Raw genomic sequence first — 23,357 nt, 5'->3', positions numbered from 1 at the left:
ACAAATGTGAAAATTAAGAACAGACCTAATAAAAAAAATAAAAGGTTTCTGGGGGTTGCTGTGTCATTAATACTAGTTAGGATTTCTAAGATTACTTCTATACATCTGAAATAGATCAAGTATGGTTCCACTTCATTTAAGGTAATCCAAATTGGCATTGCAATTTTGTTTGCGGTTTGAATTCTAAGAATGCCTACACTGAGTCAGCTCAGCTGGCCCACTGTCTCATTAGCAAAAAAGATCAAACCCAAATTCCTATAAAGCATTACATAAACAGACTAAGTAGATATTTCCCAAGAATTCTTGTCAAGGTCCCAGTGATTTGTAGCTGAGGGATACCAGAGCTGGGAGGCCATTCGTAGCTACCTAATCATTGTATAATATTTATTTTTCTTGAAATTCCACAGATTACATCCTATGTGAAGAATCAACTCATTTCATTTGTTTTGAGCTGGCTAGTTGCTAGCTTTATGGGGGGGGAATCAGCAAATCCTTATTCACTTTCTCCAGTAACACTCACATCTTATGACTTCTACCCTCTCTCAGACCCTGCCTGCTTTTCTCCAGGTTACAAATAGGTAACTTATTTAGTCATTCTTCATGCAGAAGCCAGTCCATACTTTTCCTTGCTGCCTTTCTCTTGATCACTTCCAATTCTAGATAAATGGCATAGGAATTGCACAGAGTATTCAGATGGGGGTGCACCATTCATACAGCATCATATTACTTTCCTCCATTTTATTTGCATACTCAGTACAGTTGAAAGTCTCCAATATTCAGAAGTGTTCTTAAAATCCATTCTCTTCACCATGAAAACTAGGAAGTATATCTTGTTGACTATAAGATGCTTATAATGCCACTGCCTGACTTTTCAATACAGAAGCAATTTTGCTCTTCAAAGGTGCTAAGAAACAGAGGGGGCTGCGGGGAAATTCACCCAAACATCTTTCCTTGTACATGGAAGAGATGAAAAAAAGGTCTATATGAGTTCCAGTCTCTCCTAGATTAAAAGCTTTTGACTAGGTGAAAAACAAGAAAAACTCATAAAAGTTCTCTATTAGAGACCTTATAACTTCAGCTGACAAAAAAATCCAAGTAGTTTAAATACCAGCAACTGTGGTAAGGAGACAGCTTAGCACCACACTTGGCAGTGTAACTAAGCACTGTCAAACACTGTCATACATTAGTTAAATACTTACCATATTCTTGATTTATTTTAGTGTCCTTCTGCCACAACCAGATCTGGCATAGGAGCTCAAGAGAGCACCTCCGAGACACTAGGTTCTGAGAAGGCTTAAAAGCATCAAACAGAGCACTACAGGTACAGCAAAGTGATTGTGAAATAATCACAAGCCATCCTGCCAGCACCTAAGGGTCAGCTATGATCTACCTGGTTTTATTATAACGTAAACAGTATTTATTCCTATGTACCAGAGATTTGATGATTTCATTCATGGTTGGACCAATTCCTTTAGAAAAGGACATGATCTTCAGAAGCTCGTAACACATCATCAGGCACTTCAACAGTGTTTCAGGATCATCCTTTTTGTGAGCCAGGGAAAAGAAAAACACATTGTTAATAAAAATGGTGACTGTGATAAGGAGAATGGGGACACTGATCATAATTTTTCCCTACCCAAACAAGCATTTCCTTGTCCACTACACACTTTTTGTGTGAGAATATTAATAAAAATCTTTCTATAAGCTATGATGAAAAGAGATTCAAGCTCATGTTTTCAGTTAGTTAAAAGCAATTAAAACCAGGCCATTTAGGAATCCTTTAGTTACTCAAGGACAAACGAGCAGTTTAAGCGCAATTCATTTTTTTGCTAAAGCATACCATCAGCTTCTGATACATGCAGGAAGAGAATACTAATACCATATGTGTTCATTTTCAAATTAAAAAATTTAAATTATACAAGGCCAAACTACACTTGCTTTCAAAACAAGGAATAAATATCAAAACATAACCAGCACTTTGTAATACAGGAAGGGAAAAGACCTTGTCCACATGCATTTCTTTAATTTCGGGTTGCTCTACTTCTTTTATCAGATCCTTTTTAATGTGTTCCAACTCGGTTATTTTCTCTTTTAATACTGATGCTTTATTGAAATCCTGCAGAGTAATGCATTCTTCCAAAGCTGCTTTTGCCTCAAAAAGTTTCACTTTTATTTCAGCCAACTGAAATACAAAGTAAAAAAAAAAGTAATGCAATACTATAATCTTTGTGGTATTAGCCAATAATATACTTCTACATAAAAGTCTTACTAGATGGATTATGGTTTAAAAAATATATTTTCTTGTTAGCTACAATCTGCTTACCTTGAGCTCCCGCTTTCTTATTTCAGTAGCATCAGGCTGCTCAACTGTCACAATCGGCTCAGAAACTTCTGATATAATTTCTGCTATCTATTGTTACAAACAGTATATTAGTGCCATTAATTTAATCTCAGATGCCAGATACTAAGCTTTTAACTTTTCCAAATTTAAAATACCATCCTTCTGAAAAAGTATTAAACATCTGTGCAGTTTCCCTGAAATTCCAGCCAATTCACTGCAAGTAAATCCTCAATTTGACAATACATAGTCTAACCATGAAAGTGCAGGGTTTTCCATCATTTAGCTAAGGTAAGCAAGAAAACAGGAAACTGTATATCCATGAATAAGTTAAGCAGTTTCTATGCCAACAGTTCACAGGCATCCATCTCTTCTAGATCTGAACACATGCTTTAAAAAGAATTGCTGGTAACAAGCGTAAGGTTTTTCACCTGTTACTATTGTCAATCAAAACACAATTAAGAGCACTATCATTTAAAGGTCTATAAACCATCCCATGTAGTGTAAGAGGTGTCACAAGGAATTTAAATTCAAGCCAAATACATGCATAGAACTAGAAGCCAAACTAGGCTGACAGCAGTTAGGTTAGGGGATGGTTAGGGGTTTTCTTTAAAGTCAGACCCATTACATAAATAAAAAATGAGATGAAACATGAGGAAAACTGAATGAAACAGAATAGTCTTAATTGATCTTGTATCAGATCACCACAGTGTAACTTCCTCTCAAGCTGTACCAAACCAATGGAACATATTGAACCAGTGTATTTCATTAGAATGATAGAAATGTGCATATTTACTATTACTATTGTACTGTAATGCTCGGATTACTACAGTTCCGCCATTGCAGTCATGTAACAAACATATCCTCAGTTCTCCCACTGAATTAAGGTTTTCCAAAAGTGATTTCTGTCCTTCAGTCCAGGCTTCATTTAAAATATTTGGGCAAAACTGAGGGTCTGTTTTTCAGAAGTCAAGTTTAAATAATTAGGCTATATATAAAGACTTCACTTTTACTAAAAGATTTTTCTTATACAGGTTTTAATACCTATCTCAGCTAAAAGGAGGGAAGAGAAATCTGAAATCTGGAAATGTACATTACCCTCACTTCAAATGTTTAGTCAAAACTGCTTGGATCTAATACAATCAAGGATTTTGAAAGAGGCTGTTAAAGTGAAATACTTTATTAATTTGAGGATTAGATTTACAAAACCAGCCAAATATCTAATGATAAAGATCTTTAGACAACCACCAAATGTAACTATGAAAAAAAAAAAAGGGGGGGGGGAGGAGATATAGCAACACCACCACCTAAATGTTTTTCCAAACTAAAAATATTTCAACTCCTGATATTTCTGTTACAACACTTCATTCATAAAGTCTGTTTGATATACAAGCGAGGCAAAGCCTAGAAAACAGTGAGCCTTTAAAATTACTTACAATTTGAACCCTTCTGTCATCATCATTAACAATACTGAGTAACCTTTCCGTAAGTGGAGATATAAGGGTTGTTGAAATCACAGGTAGAATGAGGATCTTTTGTAAAGTAACCAACAGATGCTTTCTGCATAAAAGAGTAAACAAACAAAAATTGTTTGTTTATTCAAGAAAACTGAAAATGTAAGAATATTTTTAGCCACTTTGAGTTGCTGTGATTAAATGTCTTAGAAAAGAAACTTCTCTATAGCTATATTAACTGCTGAATATGTTTTCTAACTTAGCAATGTTTGTTTTTTCCTGATTTTACCTGATTTCTCTTGATTATAAAATGCTGAATTTTTCGATCAGGTTTCACTACTGTCATACCAGCAGAAAAGAGTCAGACTATCAATATTGCGGAATGCTTTTATAGAAATTATCTGGCTCAAAACTAAAAAAAAAAAAAAAAAAAAAGAAGATTACAAGTTCAACTCTCCTGCCAGTCTGGCGCACGTACAATGTGTTCCACTGAGAGTTTGAAATTATTGTTTTATTTGTCCTATCATAACTGTCATTTGTTCATAAAGTGCCGGTGATGGTATGAACTTCCAAAGTTATTCTCTCTTACTACTTCACATCAAAAGGCTGTTCAAATCATAGGAATGACTCAGTTAGCGCAGTCCAATTCAGCTTCTCATCTGAAACATCTGTAACCTTTTAGGGCTTAGTAGACTGGGCTTAAAAACATAAGAAAAATGCAGGTTACTTACTGCAAGTCATCTGCTGAGAAGTAATCCATTGATCTCTTTTTGGTTTTTACATACTATATTCCAAATGAACAGTCCTGTAACTTCGTAGTCTCAAGATTATGAAAACAACAATTTGTTCTCCCCAAGCAATGTTGTATCTGCATTAAAAACTCATTTTTCCATAAAAGCAAGCAGACAACATTTGGCACACTTTTGGGAACAATTCCATTACAGAGACTGTGCCTTTATTTTTAGATAGCATAGGAACTAGATTTTGTCTATCTGATCAGGTTATTTTTCCAACAGAGACTCTATACATCTCCACAGGCATGAGTGCCATAAGCCTAATAACACAGATCTCATACTTAAGTTTACCTTCCTCCCTCTTCTGTGGTATCCATGCAGCCTATGATAAGAATCAGTTGCTGGCCTATAAATTCTTTTGTCATCAGGTTTTCAAAACAAGCAAAGTCTTCTCTTTGTTCTTCAGTAAGAACTGGCATATTTTGAAGGTAACTGCATCCAAATAGAAGATATAATTACATTCTGAAACATTGTTGGAAAGTTAAAAGGAAAAACAAGCAAACAAACAAAAAAAGCCAGACACCACTTTCTTGTCCTGTATAAACAAGTGGCTATCTTAGTTACAAACCTTAAAAATCAATGTTTGTCTTCTCCTTTTCATAGATTAATAGTTTCAGAAACTTATTTATCCCAAATAATGTAGTTTAAAAATACTGCACTTCATTTAAAAAAGACATTTGTTTGAAAATGCAAAACTGTAAGAAAATGACAAGTTACAATTGCACATGTGATTTCAAGTTCTATATCCCTGCATAAAGGCAGTGTCTTAGGACTAACTATACATGTACCTTTTGTAATATATACAGCTAGTATTTTTCTGCATATGTAGGTACTATGTACTCTTCTACAAGCTCAGGAACATGATAGTGCCTACAAGAATAAATACAAGAAAGCCATCCAAGTGTGCAGTGAATTTTAAATCTTTTGTACGATCAAGTATGCCAGCACAGAACAATCTGTTGTCAGATACTCAGGCACATAGCATGGGAAGTATAATCACTTGGTTCCATTTTGTTATTTTTCTAGAATCATTGTTCCTTTATCAAACTTTTATCCATCAATGAGAGCATCCATATTCTCCAGAAAACCTGGAGTTAAACATACCAGGCACAAGCTGTACTGGTACTGTACAAGCTATGAAAAAGATGTTTCCTTCTACCACAGCTTTGCAGATACTTTTCAGCAACAGCTCATTAAATTTTGAAGAGATTTTTAAAATTTCTTCAAAATGAGGACAAAAACTTTGCATATAGCTGCTATTTCAGGACAGCTGAAATTACAAAGTAGGCAGCTGTTTCTGCTCATTTAACAGTGTTACCTGCACCAGATAACAGTGAAATATCTAAATGAAGCTCACAATCCTGCACCTTTTCTTTTGTATCAATGGCCTGCAGCTTCTTGCTCCTCCTAAGCAATAGTCTCAGTACAAATACAGACTTCAATGGTACAATTGCAAATCTTACCCAAAACAACTGCTGGCACCATGAAGAGTTTAACAGCTGATACTACAAACAAGTACTAGCAAACCTAATTCATCTTAACTCAGCCTGTTGCTGAAGGAGAAGATAACTGAAAGTATTTTGAATAAGATTGGATGGAAAAAAAACCAAAAATGTTTTGGTTTTGAGAACAAATGTTTTATGGAATTTTAAATTAATTGTGAATGAATAAATTTGCACCTACCAGAAAGGATCCACATTTCAAAATCAGGGAAGCACAGATGCTTCAGTTATTAAACTTTTATGAAACACGCTAACACCTTCTACATTGAAAAGCAGCAACGATTACTAGAAGTACTACTGGTATATATACTACAGCCACTTAAGTGAGAAAAGAATATGCATATTTCAAATTGAAACATCTATCAAAACAATGATTTTTTTAGCAGGTTTGATTTATAAATGTTTCAGGAAGCATCACTCTACATTTTGCAAGTACAATACCTCAGTTAAGATTTCTCACAAGTCTCCATGCTCACAAATATAAATTCTGTTCAGATTTTATGTTAAGACTAAAGAATCCCACAGAGACAAAAAAAAAAAAAAAAAAAAAATTACTTTCACTTTTATGAAAAGTTTGACTTAACAAAACATCCCCCCCAGATTGTTCTGTAATTGGTCTGTAATTGGCTCATTTAGCAGCCTTTAAACATAGTTTTGGGAAACACAAGCAAGAGATAGAAGTGAAGGAACTTTCAGTTTCAGAAACACTTCTCTTGAGGACAGCAGCCAAGTTTTACTTTATTTTCACAAATTGCAACAACGAAAAAGTATCAGTTTCTGCAAGCTCTAAAAACCCCTTCCTGCAAGCTCTTGGCAAACACACAGCAACTTATATAATAACAGACAGACAAAAGATAATTGCCTTTTAGAGAACAAGTACTGTGTTATCTTAAATGGCAAAGGATTAGACGCTATTGATCTATCAGTCCATCATGCCAAACGACATTCCAAAATTGTTTTCATGTTATAAATTTGCATTTTACAGTTTTTCTTTAATAGAAGTAAATCCTTTTGAAAATCTTTTTCTAAAGTCTCAAAAAAAAAAAAAAATTCAATAAAACAAACCAAAAACACTGTTCAAGCACAACTTTTGCTTTGGAAAATGGGAATAGTTGCATAAAAGAAATATTCTTTACTTTAAAAAAATAAGCTATTTTAGTCGCAAGAGATTTATTTGTAAATGCAGTGTACCTTAATAAATAATCTGCATATATAGCTGGTTCTGGCAACATCTGTTCTAGTAAAACTTCACTTTCTTCGCCTTTTGATTTTAAATATTCACAAAGACATCTCCAATATACCACATTCTCAGCTGTTAAGTCTTCCAGTGGAATCAGTTTTCTAAACGAATGTAAATAAATAATATGCAGAGAGATAAATAAAATAGGATCAAAGACAACACATGCAGAGAAATAGATTATTTCCCAAGATTAAAATGAAATCCTGTCAAAGGTATTCCCCATAGAAACACTTAAAGACTGACAAAAATAGCTTCCTCTGTCTTGAGCAAGGACATGGAGCTCCCCAAGCCTCTCACTACATTGCACTTCTCAGTATTGTAAATCAAGGCTGTTCATGCCACTTTACAGAAAGATTCTGCTCAGTTCTTCAGACCTCTTAGTGCAACCACTCAAGTACCTTAACTCTGCAACACTATAATCACTGTACAAGTCTGGAAAACTGAACTCTATTAATCTGCAGAAATGCAATAACTGCATTAAATTATTTTTCAGCTTCTGCTTATGGATTTTTTGTTCCATTATTAATATAAGATCTTTCCATATCTCCAGTAACAATAATATTATAATTATAATATTATAATTCCCATAATTCCAGTAGCAATCATAGCATGTCAAAAGCAAAAAGTAATAGAACTGCTTCTCAGTATTTCTGTGTGCTCATCCTCTGTTTACCAGCCATAGGACCCCCACTCCTTTTTATAATCATAGTCTTTTCCATGCCAAGCAAAGCAAACAATCTTTGTTTCAGGACCAGAATGGTAAGTTGTTCATTAATTCTACCTCTAACCAAAAAAGACAGACTGTCACTGCCAGTGGTACTTTCACTCCCTTGAATACCATTTTACTTGCAAACCATCAATAACAATTTCAGTTTTCTTTCAGGTCCATCAGAAAAAAAAACCCAAAACACTAACACGTAGATGAAAGTTGACCATTTGATGTGTTCCCATTAATTTACCATGTCTTAATTTAAAAGTAAATTTAACAAACATAAATACTTAGGCGTTTGAAGTCTGATTTCTCACACTGATCTTGCATCAATCAAGCTCTAGTCAGAAACATCATACAAGGACAAGCCTAATATTCTCCATAAATCAAATAACTTCATTACAAGCGGAATGATTTAACTCACTTCTCAGTGTCATTAGTCTAATAGATCTACTGCTAATCTCAGTTAGCCCACTCTTTCAGAATGGAACCCGCATTTTGTGCAGGATCAAAGTCAGACTGACAAGTCCATAGCTAGATAAATTTTTCTTCTCAACCTCTTAAGATTTTGGCACATTTCCAGAGGCTCTAAGAAATTACTGATGCTTTTTGAAGCCTATCAGGTCCACAGCAATAGCTTTGGAGTATAATGTGTGTAGCATCAACCGATTTCAAAACATCTGGCATAAACTGTCACTAGAATGCAAGACACTTCATATGATAACATTACACATTTTTCCCCCAAAATACAGAATGAGATTTTGTTATCATTCTTCAGATCAGTGACATTTGTCATTTAAGTTTATCACCTGAGATTAGACACCTACCACTGTTAATAATCATTCCACTCTGGTTGCCTCAATTAACTCCACTCATTTCTTCTCACACCTTTTTGCCTTCTCGAGCAATTTCCTACAACTTCTAATTTCTTCTTTTCTTATCCCCTTCGGTTTTACAGACCTTAATATTCATCACATCATCTTTTTCATATCTTAGGAATTTACTTAGTCAAATTCTATAAAACATTAATAGTGGCCAAGAAGCCTCTAGGATACCAACTTCTGGTAAGCTCTGTTAATATGAGTAAAATACATCCAAAAGAAGGCTGAAATAACAAGTCCAATAATTCCATTCTGATTGGTTTTCCAAACAGCTTGTGGATAGCTGAACCAGTCCCACACTGTGGTGTCTCTAGCTCAACAGAGAAGATAGAGGGAAGCCAAAGAGGACTAGGAAATGTGTGAGAAAGTTCAGAAGCATTACTGAGGAGGAACAGAAGAAAGGAAGAAAGGGAGCTTTTAGGTAACACAGGTTAAAAAGAGAAAATCACAGTTGTGGGGTAAACTGAAGTATTGCCTTCATTGTAAGCTGTACAGACTGTACAGGAGATTAAATAAATTAGACTAAGTTGTTACTCAAAAAGCTTCTTTAGTTGATCAATTTACTGCCTCCTCTTAAATTCTAAATGTGTGATTTTGGAGTGTCCAGGAAACAAGAAGTCAGAGAGATTTTTCACTTTTTCCCCTTGCGTATCTGGCACAGCCATTTTCAGCTGCTACACTAGTCTTTTATCACAGGTAATTGTTACCATGCTCCCCATTTAGATATAATCTTTAATATTCTTATACAAAACATTCAGCTTCTACAAATGAAATCTGATCTGCATACCTGCTGTCAAGGTTTTTACAGTTATGAACAAAGTTAGCAAGTGGAGATAATGAAAACATAGCATTTAGTACTGAGGTGGCCACTTCTGGGCAGTTTTCCACATCCAGTCGATGAAGGAATTCCAAAACATCCCCCTCACTCATTTGCAACCAGGCTTGAAGTAGTTTCTTCTTGATTACCTCCTTAACAGCATCTAATAATACAGGAATTTAAAAGGTTAAAGGACAAAACAATACCAAATTTCCAACATACTTTCATAAATACTTTTTCTATGGAAGGCTTTATGGAAAGAATTTATTATACTGTCAAACTTAACATCACCTTAAGAAGAAAGAAAAAAAAAAAAAACAAAAAACAAAAAACAAAACAACAATTAAACAAGAGCCACCTATAGGGCACTACTACATTTTTGAGGCAACATAGTTCCCTCCTCCCAAAAGAAAAAAACAAAACAAAACAAAACAAAAAAAAAAAAAAAAAAAAAAAAAAAAAAAAACGCCAAAAAAAAGGAAACAACCCAAACAAAAAAGACCCCTTGACAAAGAAAGAAGATGGCACCTCAACCCAAAATATATACAGACCATGAGCTCTTGCAGCTGAAGGAAATATCTGGGGAAGCATGATTATATACAGTTCAGGCATTTAGAACTGGCCACTTTTAGAGACACGATACTACTGTACAGACCTTTAGCCTGAACTGCTACACAGACTTCTTGTGTTAATTCAGTTATTCCACTGGATTCTGAAATTTACATAAGGAGCCCCTCTTCCCCATTGCCGCAATGAACAAATAGGTTTTGAATCAGCAGAGTACTAGTTAATCAAGGAAAAAATATTTATGGGAACATGTAGAGTACATACATCATAAATATATACACACAGATGTAACCACGGAAGTAGAAAGGCTGATAGTCTGGAGGAAGTAAAAACATAGTAACTAAGGAGTGATACATGTATGTTTTTAGGACTTTTTAGAAAACAACATCCAAAGCAAGGGAAACAAAGTCCACACACCCACGCTGACAACCTTCATCTTTCCTCTTGCATGTAACTTATGGTAATAAAACCAGCACTTAAATGTAGTCAGGAGTTCAAAAAGATCTGTAGAAAGGCCTTGAAAGAGCTAAATTAAGTTCCTAAGAATGGGAAACATCTCTAAGAAATTGAGAAGCATAAACTACTATAATGTAGTAGAATGAAAGAAAGCAAGAGTGAAAAGCTGACAGCTGAATACACCCGGAAAAGCAGAAGTAAGCAGAATCTGGATTATGTCTTCTAGGTCTTGTTTAATTATAAACCCTTGTTCTGAAGACAATATGGAAAAACAAAAATTTCAACCTAGCAACCTTGAACAAGCAGATTCCTCCCTTGTCAGCTTGGGAGTTACTCAGATAAGCAATTTTGATAAAGACAAACATGCTCAAGACTATAGAATCTGCAAAACAGATCAAAATGAGGGAATACTAGTGGACTTATATACAAATGCAGCCCATTTGGAACAAACTTTTTGCTCAACAAAAAGCATGTGATATCAAAATCAGTGAGACTACATACTCTGGCAGATACTTTCCCTTGTGATTCTACATGTCAAGAAAAAGAGCAAGTCCTCAGTAGCCAAAAAGGTAGATCAATCAAAACATATGCATAAATGACACACCTTTAAGAGCTGCAGTTACCACTGAACACAGTACTTTTGTTCTCAAAGTGAATATCCACATAGGTCCTATTTCTTACAGTTCACAATCATCCCGTGATTAAGCAAAGAAAATTCTCAGGGTAAAATTCAACAGGCCTTAGTACAAACTTTCCAAACAATGTAAGTGGATAACACAGCAGCACTTAGTAAAACAGGCAGCTTTTATTGGGAAATTCATGTATATAATTGCTTTTGTTGCAAATAAAAGCCACACTCTATGAGGGAGACCAAAACTGTCTCACTTGGATGCATGTGACCTTTTGATCTTTTGGCAACAACACATGCAATTATAGGTACATTCTGAATGGCTTTTTATATAAAGTGATACAGCACAGAAGACATCAAAAAGAATAAAGTTGCTGCATGATGAAAAGAACGAAGGTCAGTCAAAAAGCCAGTAAGAAAACATTCAAGCTAGTCAAATGAAAAAATAACCAGTTTAGAAGATTTCTCTCTGAAAGCACACAGGAAACATTTTCAAACAATTATCAGACTGACATTAACATTCACATTTCAATTCTTTAATGTATGTATTAGTTACAAAAATATCTGTAATGAAACATGTTTCAAAACACACTGAATTAAATAACTACATGTTTCTACTACTGTGTTTGATTACATTGTTGCTTTTTAATAGCATTTGGTCAGACTTTAAAGCTCAGTGGCTTTTAAGTTTTTTGATAGTGAAATCCTTTTCTGATTTATACACTACAAGGGGACTAGAAAACCAAAGTAGCAAGCAGAATATCTTGTGCTTAAACATTTCCTTGTACCTCATGACTCCCTCTGAGCTCTTCATTATCGCTACCACAGCTTTCATATAAATTATCCCCAAAACATCAGAAAGTATTCTCTCAGATATCTGTATTAAAATGTTGAAAAAGACGATCTCTTACCAGATCTGTCATTAAGTCCTTGTTGCAACAATTTTACTCTCTGTGCTATTGACAAAGCTCTCATATGAACTTTTTCTGCCAAAACCTTAATAAAAAAAATTAAAATGCATTTTACAAATGATAACAACTGAATTCATTAACTATGTTTTATCCATGCACGGAAAGTCAATAAAAGCCTGTAATATTGATACCATCAGCACTGCACCAATACATTAATGAGCAGATTCTTGTGCATGGAAGAAAACGTAAAATAAAATCAAGAATAAAGTTAACAACCAGCTCAGAAGCTGGACAGCGCTAATTGAATGCGAGACCTGGATATCAAAACTATTATCTCTCTTTAAACCTCCAAGAGCAATGAATACCTGCAATGAAATGCCTGAAGTACGTACTTAAAGCCCAGTAACACAGAGATTCAGTTAAAAAACAGAATTTAAGAAAGAGCAGGAGATGGTTCTGTGTGAAAAGATAGAATAATTTATTTGAAGAGCTTGCCTAAGATGCCTGCACTGGAAATATACATGGCAGTATACCTTCTTGACCTTACTTCTAGATGTTAAGAATTGACGCTTCTCAAAATTGGAATACCAAAAATACGCAATTTTTTTACACTAGTTTTGCTGTGATCCCAACTTTACTTAATTATTGATTATGAAATAACAGAAGAAAATTTGCTTCACAAACATCAAAAAATGTATAGCTAGAAAGCAGCGAAAGTATAAATTATGTATACGATTTGTTGTCTGATCCTGAAGAGCCAAGTACTATCATAACAGTAATTTCTATCAAGCAAGTTCTGTAGTTGGGTTCAGAGGTTTTAACTTGAGAAATTGTGGAGACAAAAATAAATAAATAAATAAATACATACATACATACATACATAAATAAATAAATAAAATTAAAAAAAACCACTCCCCTCAAAATTCTGGTAAGTGAAAATAATTTAGCAGTTCTTAGTGTTTAACCAGTGAAAGATAATAAAAGATTTAAAGACCTTTTCCTAAGTCAGTCTTTGAAATGAATGTCAAGTGATTCAATTTACCTCATACGCCAGCTTCCTGACAGCTTCCTTTACGTCCATAGTGCGGCTTACAATTTTTGGCAAAGTCCTTGCTGACGGAGCAATACAGGAGAGCACTGCACGTCTCACTTCTGAATTTGAATCATTTTCAAGCAATGTGCTGTAAACTGAAAGTCATAATAACTTTTTCATTAGTTTGAAACATTATAGAAAAACCCTAAAAATCCCACAGCTGTTATTAATCCCCTCCCCTGCACAGCTCATACAAATTCAGGGAGCAGTTTAGGGTCACAGCCCTAAGATTTATGGAAACTACTTGCTTGCGCAATAATATCAAAAGAAACTCAACTACAAAAATAATATTTGTAATCATAATTAGGACCTACAGTTAATAACTCCAAAATTTGCTACTCTATGTCCAGCTTATAAATGACAATTTTGTCATTAAGTGGGGAAAAAACCCCCACAAACATTCCAGATGTTGACTCCTTAACACCTTTATTCACTGGCTATACATCCTTGTTACTTTTGAGATGGATTCTCAAATTTTCCTATAAATGGAAACCTGCAATCTCCATTAAGCCTACCAAAATTCAAACAGCAAATCTCTCATGTAATGCTTTTTGCTATATTCTTGACCCTTGCTCAAAATTAAAAGCAACAACAAAAAGTTAATCAGAGAATACTTGAATTCACCTTCTTGATTTGTGAGATTATGATTAACTATGAAATTTACATTGTTCTATACAAGCAACTTACAAGGAAACACTTAGGAAATATAATTTCAAAGAAGGTACCTTAACAACAATAAAAAAACTAACTCTTTGCAAAAGATAGTATGTAAAGTTCAATCAGGCACAATTTACATAACAGACAATTTACATAACAGCTGTGCTGGTACAAACCTACATCTAATTGAGGCAATGGAAGTAGAGACTAAGTAAGAATCACATCGTATACAAAGAAACCTAAAAAGGCATAAAACCAGCATCAGGAATCCTGGGTTCCAGAGGTGCTGATCTCTTAAAGTGATCCATTTATAACATGAGACTGGGTGGGAGTGGGGGACATGCAAAAATCACAGTTCAGCAATGTCAGTAACCAGCTTGCCTCTCCTGGGGCAGAAAGGCATGATGTGAGACAAAATTATTTTTTCCATTATCATCTCTATCCCTCTAAGTGGTTTTGTGCAAATTCAATCAATTAATACTACAAAAGGGTGCTTAGAGGGTAAGAACTGGGTAAGCATGTCATATCTCTACCCCTATTCAAAATACGTCATTATTCTCATCATCCTTCAGCTATATTCAGTTCACGGAACAGACTGAACACAATATCATTTGTCTGTCCTTTAAACCCCTGTGGATCTGTCCTTCAAGCAGTTCTGTCTTTTCCCCTTGAACAAACATAACTCTTGTATCTACAACCTCCTCTAGCAGAGAGCTCCACAGTTTATGAATTATTAGAAGAACACCCTCTAAGATTTGTTTACTCAATGCTTAAAAAAAAATGTTTAAAAATGTTTCAAACTAATGAAAAATCAACAAAGCTGTTTAAAAAGAGGAAAATAAACAATATTACTTACTATTAACAACAGGACAATTTTCATCCTTAGGATCTTGAAGTCTCGACAGGGCCAAAACAGCTTGAATTCTCACATTTGAAAATTTATCTTTAAGTCTAACCAGCATAGCTTCATTAATTTTATCAAATAAGTCATCATCAATTTGAGCATTCTCGGGCATGTTTCCCAAAATCTTATTAACAAGCTGACATGTTCGAAACCGAACTGCATGACTGTTCGCATTGTGAGACTTGGGGAAAGGAAAAGAAAAAGAAGTATTCTTGCAATCACAATTTTCTAACTTAAGATTATTGACATGCACATATAAGTAGCTGACATTGTATACAGTACATAAAACATGCACCATTATTTCAAAAGTTTTTCCCATATAAGTTAATTTTTAATAAGATTAAAAAGTCACAGAACTAGAAAACAACTATGGCCCATCACCTAGATCAGGGGTACTTTACATAATTAGCAACACCGTCACAAAGGAAGAAACATGTATATCACCCAATATAGACTACATTAGCTAACTTACCACTGTCTCCATAAAATCTTAGAAGGACAAAAAAAAAAAACAAACAATAGCAACAATGGCTAGTGATTTTGGCCTGATAAATAATTTAAGAAAATTCAATTATACTTGTTTTCATGTTATTTGAACTGTTGATCTTTCTATATAAGACTTGCAATAAGCAGAAACAAATAATACATATGCCAACCATACTTGTATGAAAGATCGTGCAATACTTTTACTTGAAGAAACAGTGTTAATTCATTTCCAAAACAGTTCCACAATTCACACTTGTAAGTGCACCTATAGTAGAGCCTATAATGACACAACTAACAGACAAATAAAAGAACAGTTCGTATTTTCTCACGGGCCTAACTTTTCAAATCCAGTTGTTGCGGGGGGGTGGGGGGGCTGTGCGCGCGTGTGTGGGTGTTTGGGGGTGTGATGTTACTTGCAAAGCACTAGCTTTGCCTTGCTTTCACTTTTAAGTTGTAGTGTGCAGGTATAGCACCAGCAAGTTTTCCTCGCCGCATGAGCTTTCTATTTATTGTGTTAAATATTTAATAATGTGTTACTGTACCTCAAGCAGAAAGTTAAACACATAATTCAGAAGCAAATTATCCTCTTCTCCCGCCTCACTACCATCCTCTTTCTCCATTTGACAAAATGAAGTAACAAATCTAGCCACAAAATCGATCACTTGTTCCACTGCAGGTTCCCGTCTGTAGATTATCATAGCATACTTAAGGAAGTGAATGAATTTTTCATGAAAATCTTCCTTATCACCCAACTGAAAAAAAAAAAAAAAAAAACCAAAAAAAAAAAAAAACAAAAAAAAAAAAAAAAAAAAAAACACAACCAAAAAAAACAACTAAGCCACAGCAAAAGGAAACTACCCGGTTCATCTTTCAAAAATAGTACCACAGAAAAATTGACAGCCTCCATTTAAATGTTTAAAGCCGTTGAGCACACCCACTGTTGTGCACTCATCACTGAATATTTAGCTTTAATTCTACAGCGAGCATATGTCCTGTCCGCTGGGCTTCATTCCGGAGTGTACATTTACCTGCTGGCAGGTTTCAGAACGGCAATCAACACCCTCATCCATTATTAACCTGTGCCACCCCTACTTCTCGGGTATCCAACCACCTTCCAGCAACATCATTAATACCTGCCGTGAACTGTTCTCACACCATACTCGCAGCAGGAAACTGTGTACAACAGTTCAGCGTGTGGCTTGTTAAGGTTTTGTTGTTCGGGAGATTTTTTTTTGGTTTTTTCTTTTTAAGTCGCAGGGGTCTAACACTTGTTTTAGACAGGGCCGAAGAGGCCCTTTGAGGCAAAGGCAGGGCCCACTGCTGAGCGCCCTCGCTCTGTCCTCATCGCGACGGGACCCCGGCCCGAGAGCAAGCGTACCTGGTCATAGGTACTCTTCAAAGCCAGAACAAGCTTCGCGCGGTTCTGGTGAGGCTTCTGGGCTAGCTGAAAGGCTTCTTTGATCTGCAGCTTCTTTTTTGCTCTCATGGCTGCAGAGAAGGGGGACGGTCACGGAACGACTCCCCCGCTCCGGGACCCCTTAGCGTGGAGCCGCCCCGGGGAGGCGGAAAGTTGCTGTTCCCGCACGGCAGAGAGGCCGTTCCTAACAGCTAACCAAAGCTCCCGCTCAATTGCCAGCCCAGGCGAGGCCGACCCTCTCTTCCCTCTCCAGCCGCAGGGCCACCACCAGAGGCCGTTCCGCGCCACCCGCCGCGCGCGCACCAGCAACGGCCGAGGCGCCCGCGCCACCACCTTCAAACCGGGCGAGAGTACCGCTCCAGCTCTCGCGAGAGGATCAGAGGGAGGGGACGGGGGAGAAGCGCGTGCTCGTGTTTGAGCGCTGGAGGTGGGGTAGGGCCTGAGTGATGACTATCGGCTGTTAAGTCAGGGTGCGCGCGGGAAGTGTCGTGTGGCCATATTCCTGTGGGGAGGGCGTTGCGCTGAGGTGATGTCGCCTCCGCCTCTCGGGGCGTGCTCCCAGCTGCAGCGGCGGCTGTTTTAAAGCAGGCTCAGTATCAGCCATGTTGCGGCTGTGGAGAAGCATCTGGTAGTGGGGTTTCCAGAACGTATATCAATGCAAAATAGCTGAATAAGGCTGATAAACTATCGTGCTGCCATTAGCCACTCTCCCCAGGTCCTCTCCGGACGGGAACTTCTGGAAAAATAAACGTAGTTGTGTTTTGTAAACGGGAACCTTACACCCAAGTAATTGGGGTAGTGAACCAAGAAAGCTCAGCCTGTGTCTAAAATAATAAGGGCCATTTGGAGAACGGTCATCCAGCGAGACAAAAAATGCTCAGCTAGGCTATCTAGAGTGAGGTGTGTTTGCCTATTTTAAAGTTCACTTTTGCCTGTTTTAAAGATTTAGGAGACAACGGGGGTTAAGTTCACTACATAACCAGTTAAGTAACTGGTTACTTAGTTCCCTGGGTGAACTACCTAAGCTGAATCCAACTTGCAGAGTGCTTCTTATTGAAACATTGTGAATTGTATCAGCTATGAGGGAAAGGATAGCTATCATGGATAACCGACTTTTGGGAATGTATATTTGTGTTCCTTCCAGACTGAGTTTTTTACTAGTGGAAATTTTCCCCAATTTTTCAAGCATTTGTTGTGAACCTAATGTTTTCCCAGAAATCTTTAAACTTGAGAATAGTAATAAATTCTATATCTCATTAAAATCAGGAAAGATAAGTAAACTCAAACTCCAGAGATATGTTATGGGTTACAAAAGAGAGTGTGAGTTAGGGACTGATATTTAATGAAAAGCAAGGAAGAAGATAATTAGCTGAGGGAAAACATCCTGAGCATATATTAACTACAGGGTTGTATATTAATTACAGGGTTACAGACAGCGTTCAAAACTGTGGACAGAAGTAGATAACCATGGACACTAGGAACTCCAGGTATTTCACATCTATATGTGTTTAGGCTCTAAAAAAATAAGGTGTCTGATTACCTCAAGTGATGACAGTTATTTATAAGGACAGATGACATACTATCAAAAGACAGTATACCAAATAGGCAGGACCCGTCCTGAAGAAGCGTTGTTTTTGGCTTTCCAAGAAAAAAAAAAAAAAAAAAAAAAAAAAAAAAAAAAAAAAAAAAAAAAAAATTAAAAAAAAAATCTCTCAAGGAAAAGAGAAAAGCGCTAGGGGTCAGTCTTGTTCCAGATCTGGATCTTCCCAGGGGTTTCTTTAAGAAGCAGATTTTATGAACGAAATAGTAGAATGATTTTTCCCTTTATGGTTGTGTCAAGGATTATGGGGTATATGAGCTGTGTGAAGAATGGAGGGCAGCAGCAGGAGAAAAAAGCATTCTATTTTATAGATAAAAAAAATTTTACAATTATACATGCAGCAGAGTTGTTTTTTTTCATGACATATTGTACTACCATGCATTTGTGTATGTTTAAAACATACCTGGTTTTTAAACGTGAGTCTTTTGCATTAACTTTTAAAACATACGGGTCCGGCCCAATCCCCATCTACTTTTAGAGGGTGGGAAATGGATTCTACATTCACAAGTGCAACAGTAACATAGAATCTTGTATGTTAACATTTTTCTAAAAGATTTTATTTCATGTTGGAGAAATAGTCATTCTACAAAAGCATAGTCAACAGCAAATCCTTAATGAGTTGAGGTTTTTGTAAGGTTATATTTTCTTGGGAAATAAGATATTTTCACTGGGCAATTAACTCCATGAATCTTTTTCCACCATAAGAGTTTGTTTGTGGAGAGGAGGATGCAAAAAGGAAGAGAAGAGCAGGTAAAACTTTGTGATCATTGTGATTTTAAAACACCAGGACTTTTGTTTTAAGTGAAACCAATAATGCAGATTTAATTATGTTTGATTCACATATGTTTAGCAGGCTAATTGTGGCTACCTGCATCTCATATCCACTGATGCTTGTTTTCCTTGGTGAATACCTTGCAGTCTCTTATGATGGATTTTGGCTGGGATGTGAGATTTGTTTCTTAAGGTCTGTTTTAAATATTTCTGCTAGGCTTTGTACTTTGAGGTAGAAATAGAAGTTGGGCTCCTGTTACGACATATTGAAATCTTAACCCAGTTAGGCATACTGGCTTTAAGGGTAAATACAGTACAGTGGTCCAGATTCCCAGTATCACAATTGGTATTTCATGTGTAGGTATATCACATGCTGAAGTAGGATCACAAATATTGGCCTTCAGGCTTTGCTATATGTGGAGTGTACCTGTGATACCAGATACGTGTTAAACTGACAGAGGTGTTTGCTGTCGTAGTTTTTACAAGTTAAGTTTCATGACCTTGACTGCGCTAATAAGCCTTAATGGCCTCTAACCAGACTTAGCTGGGGCTTGCAGCCATGCCTCTTTCCCAGGAGACCTATTTCAGCTCACCCTTGGGTCTTCAGTCCTTTTCTGAGCTAACTTGACTCAGTAAGGGCTACCTGCTTCCTGAGGGATGGATACAGCTATCGACTGGAAGGGCAAGGACCTCACCTGCAGTACAGGCTTGGAGGTTGCGAATAGTGGGTTTCACAGTCCTGTCTGAAAAAGGAAGGAATGATGAAACTCAGAACCTTGGATGGTGCTCCAGGCTCCAGAGCAAAGTATACTCCAATAATTTAAGCTTGTTTTGTTGTCCTTTGAAATACTGAGCTTATCTTCTATGCTATGGTCTACTTCTGGTTGTCTCTACTTCTCACCCACTATTCCAGATCCTTTCTCTTTCCTTTGTCAGTCCTGCATGTGAACAAACGCACAGTGCCAGAGGGTAAGCCAAACTTGCTGCATGACAGTTACTTTGTGGTAATTTTAGATGAAGGTCACTGGATAAAAGCCCCAGGTAAATAAGGGAAGTTGGTTTTATACTATTTAGTTTTTCGAGGGCTTTTGTAACTAATGCATCTGGTTGGTTCCAGTCCTTCAATTCTGTATGCTGGGTGGGGTCAAAAACCTACTGTGGGACCTGGGAGAGACTGAACTGAAATCAGACTCCACTGGCCATTGTCTCGAAGATTGGTATGAGAAGCTGAGGTCTACTATCTCGAAGATGGCTATGAGGAGCTGAGATGGGACTCCACTGTCCACTATCTCAAGGGTTGGTGTGAGGAATTGCTGTCCATTATCTTAAGGACTGCTGACAGACATGTGCAGTTGAAGAGCTGGCTGCAATACCAGCAAAAGTGGGTGCACGTGATCCACCGGGAATGTACAGTACGTGACATTATGAACAGACACTCTTCCCCCTAATGTATTATAAAAGAGAGAAAAGGTAATAGCCGTTGTGGCCATCTACCTTCAATGATGACTACAGACCCTGGGAGACACCCACCACCAAAGACAATGACTACGGACCCTTGGAATGTCACTGGATCCACAGTGGTGACTGTCTTCTCTCTGCAGTCCAAATTCTTGCTTAATTTCTATCCTTTTTTCCAATCTGTCCTATCACTATTTTTATAATAATTATCTTTTTATAATAAATTGACTGATTGCAGTACTGATTTCTTTTACATCTTAATTTCACTTTGAGCGTCACAAACAAAATATTTGCAACACTGGGTTTCATCCAGATGGACCTTGACAGGACCAAACTGAATTTAAGTGTAGATCAATAATGAGGATCGTGGTTTTTGGATTAAGTTAGAATCTCACTTAGGGATGCATCTTCCTTTGTTGAGACACTAACCTGAGAAGTTTTAAAGCCATTTGATTGATACGGCTTTGTCTTTTGAAATATAATATGACTCTTAATGTCTATCTGTACTGTTCTACCATTTTCAAATGCAAATTGGGCTGCAAAACAACATTAGAGTGTAATCTGGGGGATCAGTTTTAACTTTGCCTCATGTATAAAAAAAAAAATCCCACTGAATTCAGTAGTTTTCAGTGGAAAGTTAGGTGGACATCCTGGCCTTGTAATCCTACCTACAGTTGATCCCTAGTTCAATTAGAAGAAAAAAAAAAATAGGTCAAATTCTTATTGAAAATCTCTGCTGTCATCTCTGAACTTCTGTTACTGAAATCAAGTGGTTTTCTTGAGTAGTGGAACTAATGAACTTGATCACCCATGAACTTGCATTTCTGGTTGGAGGAGATCCAACTGAAGCTTTTTCTAGTGTTTGAAATGTTGACTGACAGACAAGTCTTGTCTGACTCAAAATATTTTATCAGTGTCAAATTATGTTCTGCTAAAACACCGTCTTGTACCAAAGCTTCAAGTTTTTCCTTCTAACCCTCCTTCCCCCAATTACATAAACAGTGTGATTGAAAATATCTCAATGCTGTTTTTGTCTCCCAGTTTACTTGACATCTGTTCTTCTCTGCTCTGTCATTGCTTATGTGTGTTGTCTGTGTCTAGCCATGCATTCAGGTCCAGTGTGTCCTCTGCTGTAAAGGAGAAAATACTTATATGTTGCTATCCATCTAATAAAGCAATAATTGTAACTACTTCTTGAACATCTTTATTTTTTTCTTAATTTACTTTCTATTTTCACTCAGGTTTGGGGTTTTTTTCTGAGAAAACAAGGTGCTAGGAAATTGTTCCAGCCTTCTCTGTTCTCTTTAGTGTCCTAATAAGCTTGTCAGTTTTATCAAACATATAATTATATATCAATGTATAACATATATCAACATATAATTAAGTTCCTGCACTTTTTCTTTTAATTGATGACCATGTAGAGAAGATAGTATAACTGTATTAACTGAGTTAAACTTGAGTGTGAGTACATGTCTTACCAGATACCAGACAATTGGCAATGTCATGTCCTTAAGTCCTAGTCACAGAAAAAGTTTCAGTCACAGGCAGCAGCATTCTGTCACTAGTGCCAGTGAAGGAAGAAAGTATACTCAGTCATTCCTTGTGTGCAAGGCTCTGTTCCTTACCTTTTCTTATTAATGTTCTACCTGGGCTAAACATCTCTTCCCTGCATAGCATCTCTCAGCAACTGTGACCAGTTTTCCTTCCTTGCCTTTCCCTTCTTCTACACTGTGTTTCTCAGTCAGCCTTAATTTTCTTTCACTCTTGAAGAGTTTCTCATACTCTCTGCCTCTGGATATTTGAAGTCCCTCTTTTTCTTCCAGCAATTAAAGAGTTTGGTTTTTCTGTCTGAAGACCTTATCTTCTCACTCCTCCTTCTCCCCACTGCCTGCAGGCATTTTTCTGCCTTGAACTTTTCCCTCTTGGAGTGCTTTATCCTTAAGAGTGCTTTATCTCTTTTTACCCTCACCCGGATTTCCCGTTTTCACTAAGGATTTTTCCTTTTTCCCTTTTGCCCTGCACTTCCTTAGCTGATACGGGATAATCCTCCTTTCCAGTTCTTATAAGCCTGAAAAAGTGTTAGTTCAAACCCACCACTAGCACAATGGAGTCTTCCGCTTTCAGCACGGCAGCAAAAATTGGACAAGATTTTCTTCATTACTTTATTGGTCCGTCCGGACTCGGAGAGGATTGCTAAAGTAACAGAGTTTATGAAAGATGCCAACACCGTCTTCTCTGATGACCTCTGAAATCCTCTGGCAGTCTAAGAAGGCAACATAATTTCATCTGCAGATGATCTCTGTAATAAATCCCCAGCAACGTCTGTGCTGCTGCCTGTAGGGCTGGCTCGGTGACTTCTGTGGGGAATTTGTAGCATCCAGCCGCTGGCATCTGCTCCTGGCAGAAGCTCAACCATTTGAAGAGAAGCGGAGGGGGGAAATAATCCTAATGAGGATGTTTGCACATGCTGTTCTCTACCTCCTCGCCTGGGTGTTTTGCTGAAGGACTGGGACATCTGCACAGAAGGGAGAGCGGCAGCGGCTGGGGCTCGCCTTGTGTGGAGCTGAAGTTCCTCCAGCACTGTGGGGTTAGCAGCGCGCCGGGCCAGGCAGCAGGAGGAACGGGATCGCACTAGCGGAGCGGACACGGGCAGACTTGACTAAATTCAAGCCTG

The 23,357-nt window shown here is 37.0% G+C and overlaps 1 protein-coding gene across 4 annotated transcripts in view; it reads right to left on the bottom strand.

Annotated features, from left to right (window-relative positions):
- Positions 1 to 17,124, bottom strand: part of NCAPG (non-SMC condensin I complex subunit G) — a 28,261-nt gene extending 11,137 nt beyond the window's left edge. For 3 of the 4 annotated variants that reach the window (XM_080614714.1, XM_080614715.1, XM_080614717.1), the window contains exons 1-12: positions 16,816 to 17,124; positions 15,980 to 16,189; positions 14,904 to 15,132; positions 13,340 to 13,485; positions 12,298 to 12,382; positions 9,706 to 9,898; positions 7,280 to 7,429; positions 4,878 to 5,018; positions 3,775 to 3,898; positions 2,324 to 2,410; positions 2,003 to 2,182; positions 1,432 to 1,542 (exon numbers count right to left, since the gene is read on the bottom strand). In XM_080614714.1, the coding sequence (XP_080470840.1) occupies positions 1,432 to 1,542; positions 2,003 to 2,182; positions 2,324 to 2,410; positions 3,775 to 3,898; positions 4,878 to 5,018; positions 7,280 to 7,429; positions 9,706 to 9,898; positions 12,298 to 12,382; positions 13,340 to 13,485; positions 14,904 to 15,132; positions 15,980 to 16,189; positions 16,816 to 16,923 (1,764 nt within the window). In that variant the 5' untranslated portion in view covers positions 16,924 to 17,124. The remainder of the gene's footprint in view (positions 1 to 1,431; positions 1,543 to 2,002; positions 2,183 to 2,323; positions 2,411 to 3,774; positions 3,899 to 4,877; positions 5,019 to 7,279; positions 7,430 to 9,705; positions 9,899 to 12,297; positions 12,383 to 13,339; positions 13,486 to 14,903; positions 15,133 to 15,979; positions 16,190 to 16,815) is intronic. The other variant, XM_080614716.1, reaches the window with a different exon arrangement.
- Between the last annotated feature and the right edge of the window lie 6,233 nt (positions 17,125 to 23,357).

Source organism: Psittacula echo (assembly GCF_963264785.1).
Source record: "Psittacula echo genome assembly, chromosome: 1".
Lineage (NCBI taxonomy): Eukaryota > Metazoa > Chordata > Aves > Psittaciformes > Psittacidae > Psittacula > Psittacula echo.
Note: the sequence above shows the minus strand (reverse complement) of the source record. Positions and strands in the feature narration are given on the sequence as shown.